The sequence below is a fragment of the Pistacia vera genome, unplaced genomic scaffold (genome assembly GCF_008641045.1).
Source record: "Pistacia vera cultivar Batoury unplaced genomic scaffold, PisVer_v2 Contig213, whole genome shotgun sequence".
Lineage (NCBI taxonomy): Eukaryota > Viridiplantae > Streptophyta > Magnoliopsida > Sapindales > Anacardiaceae > Pistacia > Pistacia vera.
This window is the reverse complement of record NW_022196017.1, coordinates 1018357-1030184: the sequence shown is the minus strand read 5'-3', so window position 1 is coordinate 1030184 and position 11828 is coordinate 1018357. Positions and strand designations below refer to the sequence as shown.

The 11828-nt window shown below is 34.3% G+C and overlaps 1 protein-coding gene across 1 annotated transcript; it reads right to left on the bottom strand.

The window, feature by feature from the left end:
* Positions 1 to 1790: 1790 nt before the first annotated feature.
* LOC116129711 (probable inactive serine/threonine-protein kinase scy1) lies at positions 1791 to 9000 on the bottom strand. Its single transcript, XM_031415429.1, has 17 exons — positions 8995 to 9000; positions 8462 to 8564; positions 8285 to 8349; positions 6914 to 6995; positions 6618 to 6757; positions 6412 to 6522; positions 6138 to 6254; positions 5910 to 5999; positions 5689 to 5742; positions 5422 to 5496; positions 5163 to 5238; positions 4848 to 4947; positions 4686 to 4755; positions 4036 to 4109; positions 3256 to 3365; positions 2374 to 2637; positions 1791 to 2224 (listed from the first exon to the last, which is right to left on the bottom strand). The coding sequence occupies exons 1-17, from the start codon at positions 8998 to 9000 to the stop codon at positions 1944 to 1946; spliced, it is 1818 nt and encodes a 605-aa protein (XP_031271289.1). The 3' UTR covers positions 1791 to 1943.
* Between the last annotated feature and the right edge of the window lie 2828 nt (positions 9001 to 11828).

The window sequence follows — 11828 nt, the reverse complement described above, 5'->3', positions numbered from 1 at the left end:
ATCAATAATAAAATATTATAATACTTTTGTTTTTCTTATATATATAATATGTTTGGATTTTATTTTTTCCAAATGTCATTAATAATTAAATATATAAGTATATGGCATTTTAATTAAAAAGTAATAAATTATTATGATACATAGCATGACAAATTTAATAACATAATAGATTATATAATCAAGTGGTATATAATATAATAAATCCAATAACATAATAACTTCATATTTTTCTAAATGTAATCAATAATTAAATATTATAAGAGAGCATTTCAATTAATAAATAATAAATATAGTATGATAAATTGATAAACATAACATATTGTATAATCAAGTAATGTATAGCATAACAAATTTAATAATATAATAGCTTAATTAAACCTAAATTAATCACACATTTATATTGATCATATATTACAATAAACCCTCATACCACTATGAATTTATAGGTGTTGATACAAAATATATATGTAGACAGTAATAATAATAATAATATATATATATATATAACAAATTAATCACACATATGTATTGATCATATATTATAATAGACTTTTATTTCACTGTAAATTTATGGGTGTTGATACAAAATATATATGTAAACATTTAAAATATTTATGATAATTTATGTAATAATAATAAATATATGAAAACCTATAATTTTGGTAATTTCATAATATATATATATATATAACAAATTAATCACATATTTATATTGATCATATATTACAATAGACTTTCATTCCATTATAAATTTATGGGTGTTGATACAAAATATATATATAAACATTTAAAATATTTATGATAATTTATGTAATGATAATAAATATATGATAATCTATAATTTTGGTAATTTCATAACATATTAAACATATTTAATTTATGATTAATATATGTATAATAATAACTTTGTACATACTATATAGTGGCATGTTCACTCGGAATCATTTTGGTTGTGCTGTAATATCTATGCAAAATGCAAATTTCTTTTGTTTGTGTCATGTTTGATATGGAACTAAATTTGTTTTGAATGATTTATTGTTCTGTTTAATTTATCTTGAAGTTTTATTATTTATGATGGTTATTTATTTTAATTTACTGAGTTTTTATTGAATTATTTAAAATATAAATATAGATAGAGAGCTGGTTTATTTTCAAATGTTGAATTAAATGAGTATGAATTATAAATTATTGCATATTTGTTTTTTAGAGCATGAATTAGAAAATTGGTATATATTTTTTATTCGAACATGTATTCAAACGAGTTATTCGAATATGTATTTACAAGTTATCGAACGAGTTATTCGAATAGGCATTTACAAATTATTGAACGAGTTATTCGAACAGGTATTTATGAATTAGTTGAACAAGTTAATCGAATGAGTTAGTCGAACAAATTAGTTGAACAAACACGAACGAGCTTTTTGTTAATCAAACAAACACGAACACACATCATGTGTTCGTTCGAACACGAACATGAACAATCGAACATGCTTATCGTACGATTTTCAAACGGACATGTTCATTCATGTTCGGTTTGATTGCAGGCCTAGACACAATGGCCAGGAAAAATAATTACTAAGACATTGAGAAAACTTTGATTGTAACAGCTGCTTAGAAAATGATAAATCAAATGCGCAATGGAATAAGCAGAAAATTTTGATTGCTATTCTACAAAACAAATTTCAACACATTACATCCCAAGTACTGTATGTATGTTTACAAACACTATTAATTTCGTTGGTGAAGTGAAGCTAGGTTTAACCGTTTAAGTCTCTAGCACAAACATAATATTTATAGAAAAAGAATGATATTATGAATCAACTAATATAACACATACTCACTGTCACCTGGATTCATTCACATATCCAGTCACCAAAATGGACTAAAATTTACAAAACATTACCTTTTTTCTTCCTTTTTGTCATGTTTTTGCTATATAAAATTTACATCCCAGTTGAGGATGTCCTATTTATTCTTTGTGCACCCAGTTTTGGAGCAGCCGGTTTAGCTCCTCTGCCCCTACCTGCTGCTAAAGGCTTGGCCCTTGTAGTCGGTGGAGGAGCAGCAATCGCAGCCCAAGGGTCATCATCATCAACTGTTGCTGCTGATTTCACATTCAAACGTTTTGATGATGTTTTCGGAGCAGGTGCAGCTATGGCACCCCACAAATCATCATCTTCATCTTTTGCTGCCTTAACTGTACTTTTTGGTCGCAAACTTGTAGCTGGGGAAAATAGAAAATAAAAACAGAAATCCTTTTAGGAAAGTGTTCCCGCAAATGTAATCAAACAAGAAGAAATGAAGTTACTGAAAATGATAATTAGTGAATAAACTTGTCCAGTATATTACAAGCTATAATATAACAGATTATACCTGCTGGTTTTGACTGTGAAACAGGTTGTGAGACTGGCCGCTTTTGAGCTGCTTGAATGTTGGCAAGAGCAGCAGTTGGCTTAGGCTCTTCAAGAGGTTCAATATCATCCCAACCATCTTTGTCACTATCATGCTCTTCATGAATTCCATTTTCAATTTCTCCCCACCCATCTGTTGAAGTAGGGGAAACAGGTGCAGGCTGATCGGCAAAGTCCGTGCCTGAGCTTACATGATGGATTGATGTTGTACTTGTAGTTTCCATTGCTAAAAGTTTCCAGAAACTGACATTAGACATCAAAAGCAGAGAATGCATCCACACAAACTATGATGGAAGGTAATGATCCAGTGGAAGCATAAAGCAACTGCATCACAACAAAAGTGCAAGCATACACACATATGTGTGCACATGTGCATACAGACAATAGGATAATGCGGAATCCTTCATGCTTACATACATACATGTTGTCACAACTTTGTACACAACATGCATAATGACAGCCATCATGCTCCACATTAACAATGATGAAACCATGAAGACTTAATATTATCATCAGTAAATGGTTCATAAAGTGTCGTGTTCACCACAAGGTTGGCAAGTCCCACATAGGCCAATAATGACCAAAGTAAAGCTCACATAAATCCCACTCTCTAATAAGAGGATGATGTGACACCAGGCTTTTCCTCTTCACTTATCATCCAAGACATGGCCCTATTAACCAATTTAAGCATATTTAATAGACTTAAGTGATTTTAGTCAGGTAAATGCTTAACTGTCCAAATTGCCAAGGATATGATGCAAGATGAATAAGAATGCATAAAAAATGAATTTTGTCATAAAAATTGACACATTTAGAAGTAATAATAAGTAATCGAAATACATACCTGAGCTGGCATTGGATGTCGTTGATGTTAGAGGTGTACCAGAATTTGCAGAAGCAACTGGTGCTTGGTCGGAAGGTTTACCTTTAAGCGTTAAGGAGCTCATGGCCCATCTACATGACATTTATAAATGCGTCAATGCCACATTTCGGGAAAGTTGCTAATAAAGAATCAATTTCATTGGCAAATTGACAACATATGTAACAATTCGATACAAGAATCAAGGTACTTGCAAGGTATCTATACCGGAAATTACAAAACATTGAAACAGGGACAAATAAGTGACAGATAAGAACACCTTTAGGTGTCACACTGCATTCCATCAATGCACTCTTGTTTTGAAAGACGCAGCATCATCTGAACAAACAAATTGTTCGTGCAACTTTCCATATAATTTAATTTTTCTTTTCTTTTTCAGTTCTTTAGTTTTTATTGAGTAAACAAAATGAGTCCATTCAAATCCCAGGCACCCCTTTCCAACTAGGATTTAATAAAGCCAATGGTTTGGTTTATTTAATACTAGTGCCTACATTTCCAATGCAATGAAAATATAACACAGAACCAGGTTGTTTAAAAAGAAGAGGGGGGGAGGGGGAGGTGGGGGGTTGCTAAACAAAGCCACAATTCAAAATAAGCATAAGGGGAACAGATGAACAATCATAACAAAGCAAAATGCACAACCAATTGCCTGTGACTCAGCATGACAGAAGGAGGCCAAATGGCACACTTTTGAGTTCAAAATGAGCCACACTTTCATAGAATAAATACTTTCAAATCACTTACCCAAGTAAACTGGCATTTCCTGGCATCGATGAGATTCCAATACCTGAAGCTCCAGGGGTATCACCAGAATTTGTCTACATCAAACACAGAGTAAAAATCAATATAACAAAATGACACAAGTAATGAGATAATCAAACATTAACCACAATAATATCTTCATACTTTCTTACATGAGCTTTTAGGCTTTAGCTATTACAAACTAAGTTTCAACTTGGCATGGATTCTTCAATTTAAGACAAAGATTACTAAAACGGCATCACAGCAACTACTTCACTTTGTCCCAATTGAAATCTATTTTTCAAAAAGAAATGCTGGATACCGCAGATGGCTTAGATCTTGGGGTTATGCTGAAGTACCATACAGGTATGAAATGGTAAGACAGGAAAGTTTCCATTAAAGACCATAGAGAGGTTGTACCCAGATTACTTATACAACTTACTGCTTAACTAGGGAAGCCATATGAACAAGAAATACAAGAGAAGTAGTGACTAAGGAGCAAAAAGACATAATGAATCATTATGATACTTCAGTGCTTGAAATGCAAAAAATAATCTTTTTAAGTCTACATTTACATGCTGTAAACATATGACACTTGTTTATTTTTAAAAAAAATAAATAAATAAAAAGCAAGAAGAAATTGAGGACCCCACCTTCTCGTGGTGTTGCTTCACAATCTGCAAAAACTGGTCAACTGCTTGAAATGCCTTTGATCTGACATCACTGTTTAAAATAAAAGGAGCACCTTGTTCACGTACAAGTACAATAAGTCAAAAAACTTGGATATATAGATACATCTTCCAAAGAAATTTAACCTGTCAGGATCAATTGTAAGTACAACCACATTTGGAAGAATCCTAGTTGCAACCTCATTGATGTCATAATAAGCACTGGTGGCACATAAAGCCATAACTCCTGCCACATAAAAATTTTAAATTGGTTAGTATATTACACAACTGTGGGAGCTAAAAGAGTAAGCAGACACCTAGAGCAACAATGAATACAAAGGAAAATGGTATAGTTGTTCAACACTCTGAAAAATATGGTATGAACTTTAAAGAAACTAACCAAAACTTATAAACAAATAGCTAGAAATTCAATACGACAGAAAATATATTAAATTTTGATACCAGCTCCTCGGGCAGGAGAGAACGTATCCCGCAGTGCACGTACTGTGAAAGCATTAATCAAAACTCTCTTCCTTGTCTACATTGTACATTCAAACACATCAGATGATAATTTTGAACAAGACAAATATAGTTACAAAGACCACATAATGACAACTGGATTAATGATTATCTCATCAACAAAAGAAAACCATAAAACCAGAGATTGACCATTGTCTACAAAAATATCAAAGTAAAAGATAAGCAACTTGCTCATAATTACCCCTTCGTTTAGGTAGCTTGCAATATTCCCAAGTAATATGGTGGTATTTGTCCGGATTGCTGGTTCTTCATCAACCTGTAAAAATTAACAAATATTAACACCATAAACTACAGGACATCAATTTATTTTATGTCAAGAAAAGGAATCCTAAATCAGAAAAAGGATTCAAGAACCAACAACAGTAACTCTCAGCACTAGAAAAGGGCATCTGATTTATATTGTTAGCAATTTATAGAATTTAGTTCTATTGGCAAACAAACCATGCACCTGTAGCTTTGAAAGATATTTCAACAAAGACCCTGACATAGTGCGTTGAGAGAGCTGCGATGAAACATATAAGACAACATTAAAAAAGGTCTCCGCATAACTAACTACAAAAATGTTATCAATAAACCTAAAGAGGAACAGTCACAAGATAGAAAGATCCAATCGACAGCTCATAGTGGAATGTAAGAAGAAGATGGTTCATGTCTATCCTATAAACATACCTTCGGAGCCAGAACAAGCATGGATTTAAGAGTCAACTCACGAAGAAAAGCTGATGTGTCAGAAAAACCCGTAGCAACATGGGGGTACACCTAGTCAGAAGCATATCAAAATGAAGGTAAAAATTTATTGTCAGGACTTCCATCCAAACAATAATATAAACTAGAATTTGTAATAATCACAACAAAAAAAAAAAAAAAAAAAAAATCATTTTATGTTCGGCTGCATACTTGCTCATCAACAATTTGTGCAGATAATGATTCTCCATATTGATCAACATGTTGCAACAGACCCACTCGAACAGCTCGGTCATTGGAGGAATATAGTTTCACAATTGTTGGCAGTACCTGCAAATTACATAAAGCAACTTCCCACAGTCATAACAGAAGTGATGAAACAATTACAGTAACATGCACATGGTTACTCTGAGATTGAATGGAAAACAAAATGACCAAAACAAACGTAAAAAAATATGACACTGTAAAAGTACAGAAGGTTTATTACCTTGACACTGAATTCTTCAGTAGAAAGCCAAGAGCTCATTTTCAGCAGTGCAGTCAATGCAGGGGCAGCAGCTGAACCAAATTCAAGGGCAGAAGCTAATAAAGGAAGCAACTGTACAAACCAGAAGATAAAAGCATAAATTGGCATCAAAAGGCATTCATTATATATTAAGTAAGCATACACTATAAGAATATCAAAAGCAACACCTTTTTCAGCACGATTTGCCTAGGGAGTTGCTCAGCTAAATTTGGAAGTTTGCGGAAGAAGGTATCCTTTTCAACGCTGTCTTTTAAATTCAGAATTTCCATAAAATGTATGGTGTCCACCAACTTATTTTGAAAATATTCTGTGCATCCAAAATTTGTCAAATTTAATAACACATAGAAAAGGAAAACGGAGAAAAGAAAATTATGATATAACTCAAGAAAGTGACTAGCCTCCTTTTTTATCAACAGTAACAAAGAAATAAACTAAAATAACTCAAAGTCAAAAGAATGCTAACCACTGTTCTCAATAAGCTTGGATGAATTCAACCTGCGAGAAGGCATGGAACTCAAAAGCCGCTGATAATCTGGAAGCAGAGACTGTGAGACAAGAAAATAGGCAGATGCAAATGAAAATGAATTTTCAAAGAAATGAAAATAACAACAAACAAAAATGAAAGCACAGATACAAAAGAAATGTTCATGAAGAGTCACTGGCATGCACACTTAGAAATACCAACCATTTCAATTATACATAAAAGAAACAATTACTTTAATGGATTAAGAGGGGGAAAATGAAACAGAACCCAGGAACAGAAAATCAGTAGTCGNAGTTAATTAATAATCCAAACAAACCAAACCGGTTCAAACCCATGCGGGTTCATGGGTCAGAATGTTAAGTGACGTGGCCAACTTTTCATCCCTTTCTCGCCCAAATCTGGATTCCACTAAGTGACGTGGCCACCTAACAGCCTTTGGATGGTGATATCGTGAAAAAAGCAGATCCTTCACAGCATGAACTATTTGCAATGCAAACTTTGGAATTGAGATCGGGGTATCATCTGCCACAACTGATGAAGCATTCCTTACAGCTCTTTCGACTTGGGAACCATCCAAATCCAAAGTAATAGGCACATCTCTTCTCCATCAGACTGAAGTTGATCGCTAACTTCTTTGGTTATCAAAGATTTTTCATGATTTCTGTGGCATAAATGCAAGAGAAGAGAAAAGAAAAGCTTGAAGAAGAATCAAGCTGTTGTGGAAAAAGGTTTGGTAGGAAAAGTTAGGTTGAAGATAAGAATGAAAAGGAAGGAAGCGGGGGAAAGTGAGTTTAGGGTTTAAAAGAGAGAGTGAGAGGGCAGATCTGATTGATTTGAATTTTAAGAAGAGAGCGCGCAGGGCATGAAGAGTTGTCACAAGTGTATTGTCTGTACTCTACTGTTTAGGTTCAGTTTAGTTTAGTTTAATTTTAACATAAACAAAACAAAACCAAACTAGTAAATCAAACACACAATCAATATTTTATACTCTCTCCTTGTTCCTTTTTTATCAAAGAAATAAACTAAAATAACTCAAAGTCAAAAGAATGCTAACCACTGTTCTCAATAAGCTTGGATGAATTCAACCTGCGAGAAGGGATGGAACTCAAAAGCCGCTGATAATCTGGAAGCAGAGACTGTGAGACAAGAAAATAGGCAGATGCAAATGAAAATAACAACCAACAAAAATGCAAGCACAGATAAAAAAGAAATGCTCATGAAGGTTCACTGGCATGCACACTTAGAAATGCCAACCATTTCAATTATGCATAAAAGAAGCAATTACTGAAACAGAACCCAGGAGCAGAAAATCAGTAGTCATATAGTAATACCCAACAATAAAAGGCAAACCTTTGGAATTGAAGCAGTGTTACGCAGCTCCTCTGTTTTGCTCAACCTCATACCAGAGAGACAGCCTATCAGAGTAAAAGAAGTGATGTCAATATTTATACAAGTGCAAAATAATCTATAATTGATATACAGAGTCTATTCTAACAGCAAAAGAAGTAAACTGAGACTCATCCAAGCCCCAAGAATCGACGGCCCATGGGGGAGATTTTCTGATTGCAGCCCAGTCAGACTTTGCCAACTCCATAGATTTGTACTGCGCTCCAACAAGCCATGCATATTGCTGAGGGAAAGAGGAACAAAGAAATCAAATTTTGTGACAAAACAGACTCACTTACCAAGTATATCAGTCAGTATAATAACAAAATTACAGTTGATTTATCAAAAGTACAGAAAGAAAACTATTGTTGATTAAAATAATATTCACATATAATTAAGTAAACATTTCACCCGAAATTTCAACAGGCATAACTGATCATATATGTTAAAATGGTTGGCAGGAAGAAGAGTTGAGTTACAACAAACTATAACTCTTTATCTGTTATTTTCTGATGATCCGTTGACAATAGATTTGCCCTCTTAAAGGAGTCCATCGAATTATCAAATTATATATGCTGCTTGAGTTTTTAGTAATAATGCACGTCATTTCAGAGGTTTTATGAAAACAAAAAATGCAATTGCAGGTTGTTTTTCAAACCAAATACAAAGATTACCGGCATTGCTCCAGTGGCAGCTTCATGATTCCCTTCAAACTCTGACAAAACATCAAAAGCAAGCAGCTTCCAATCCAAAGTTTGTGCAACAACAACACTGGTCAGGCACACGTTACCATGAACCTGTAGATCCCAAAGAGTAATAAAAAACTGAGATTGCAGATCATGAAGAGATTGAAAAAGAAGAATTAAACTAGATTTATAAATATTCCCGCAAATTTTACTCATATCACTTACAAGTTTACAATCATTATTCAGGAAGCTAACGGCTTTAGCAATTTGGTGCAGCCCCCATGCATAATACTCAAACCTAAAAAACAGAATAAAATTAATTCACTAACTCATTAACAAATCAATATTAACATTGCAAGTAAGGGAGATTAAAGTCAGCAAATTATCGAAAAAAAAAAAAAAAATAGCGCTTTTGGGTAAGAAATAAAACGACGTGGTATCATTTTTGTGAAGACGCAAGGCTATATTATATGGTTCAAGTTTCTCCCGCCCATAAACCGTTAGGCAGCTTTAAGAACCCATAAACCGTTAGGCAGCTTTAAGAACTAAGAACAGACTACAGAGTTTTTAAGAATCTTGCTGGTTTTCTTGAAATTTATAAGAATCTTCTTTTGTTTTACTTGCCTTAGAAGATATGGATGAACAGAACTCATCACTGCCGGTTAACAACAACCAACCTGAAGGGGGAGATGTGGAGCTCCTTCGAAGTCTAAGAGAAACTCGCGAAGACCACGCCAGAACCAACGATGATTCTCAGCGTGTATTGAGAGCATTGGAAGCCCTAAAGGGAATCGAGATGACTGAGGAAAAGCGGGAATACATGCTGATAAGTAGATTCTTCTTGATTCTTGATGACGGATTATAATATTTTCTTTAGTTACAAAATATATTGGTTGTGATCTGGTGCCGTTGTTTTGATCTTTAACATTTGCATATCCCCATGTCTAAATTGCTGTATTAACCCATCGTTTTGCAAAATTTAATTTTTCTGAAATCTTCAGCTCGGTAGTGAAAAGAAATACTATATACATCATCGGAAAACAAGAATCAGAAACGCGGCGAAAGAATTATGGCGGAAGTGGATGAGCGAAGTGCCGCCTGCTGATCAACAGAGAGGTTTTGACCACAGTCAGCCGTCTCAGCAAGAAGAGGCTGGTTGCATGCATGCTGGTCATGGTGAGTCGTCAAATCCTGTTGGTGATGTTGGAAGAGATCTAATTCCGTATGAAGATTTGGATGAACAGAACAGATCATTGTCGGTTAACCAGAACCAACTTGAAGGTGGAGATGTAAAGCTCATTCGAGGACTAAGAGCAATTGGCGAAGATCACGATAGAATCGAAAAAGATGCTCAGCGTGTATTGACAACCATGAATGCAAAAATTAAAGCCCTAAAAGGAATCAAGATGACTGAGGAGAAGCGGGAATACCTTGTGGTAAGTAGATTATATTTTCTTTAGTTACAAAATATATTACCCAATGTCTGAATTGCTGCATTAACCCATCTTTTTATAAATTTTATTTTTTCTGAAATCTTCAGCTCGGTAGTGAAATGAAAGGTTATATGCATCATCAGAAAACACGAATCAGAAAAGCGGCGAAAGAATTGTGGGGGAAGTGGATGAGCGAAGTGCCGCCTGCTGATCAACAGAGAGCTGAGGAAGGGTCTGGTGGCATGCATGCTGATCATGGTGACTTTGCTGAGTCGTCGAATCCTGCTGGTGATGTTGGAAGAGATAATGAAGATTTGGAGGGTGGTGAGCATGGCAGTGGTGCTTGAAACTGTTGCGTGTGGATAGTGTATCAAAGTCAGGTAGAGTAGAGATTGTTGCGTTTTGAATTGATGTCCTGCAATTAACTTTGGTTGTTTGGATTTGGAAAGAGACTTTTCTCCAATTTGTGAACAATTAAGTCTTTGTTTTTTATCTTCCAAAACAAATTCTATTAAAACTTTCTGCAGAGTTGTTTGTCTATGGAGCTGATATCATGGGTTTATAAACTTCCAAAGCATCATAAGCATAGCCATTATTAGTATAAGCTGATATCATGGAATTCCATACTTCAATCTCTTTTTCTTGTATCAGATGAAAAATTTCTTCTGCAGCTTCAATCATTTTGCACTTGCCATACATCACAATGAACCTACATACCAAAACTCTCGTCTTCACCATTCCCACAAGCAGTCAAAAAACGAAGTTGACACAAGTCAAGTACATATCAATTGTTGCAGTATCCAAGAACGAGTCACCATTCCCAATGTTCCTTACGATATAACCATGAATCTGCCCCAAATCCCTATTACTACACACATCAAGTAGAATACATAATGTGTAATCTTCAGGTCTTATACCCGGCGATTGCATTCGACAAAACTGATATATTCCCTCTATAAAATGACCAAATCTAAAGTAGCCATCAATCATAGAGTTCCTAACTGATATATCTTGAGTTCCAAACTGATATAGCTCCTTCTCAGTAGAGATTTGACTTTTTCTTCAGATGTCTCCCTGAAGAAAAGACAGGTCACCAAAGACGTCTTCAGATGGCACGTCATGCATGAAGTGCTTGCTGCTGTTTTTACACGTTAATCATTTAATAAAGTTCATAGGTCCAAATAATTTTATTGTCAATAATGTCTCCCTAAACCTTTTTAATGATGCCTGGTAAAATTCGGATTTGGATTCGTTAATCTCGTTGAAACTTGAAAGCAGTAGCAAGGGTTTTCTTTAAGAGAAATAATCTCGTTGAAGGCAGTAACAAGAAAAAGATATAATCATGGAAATTGAAATATATATACCAAAATAAGAATCCTATTAAAAATT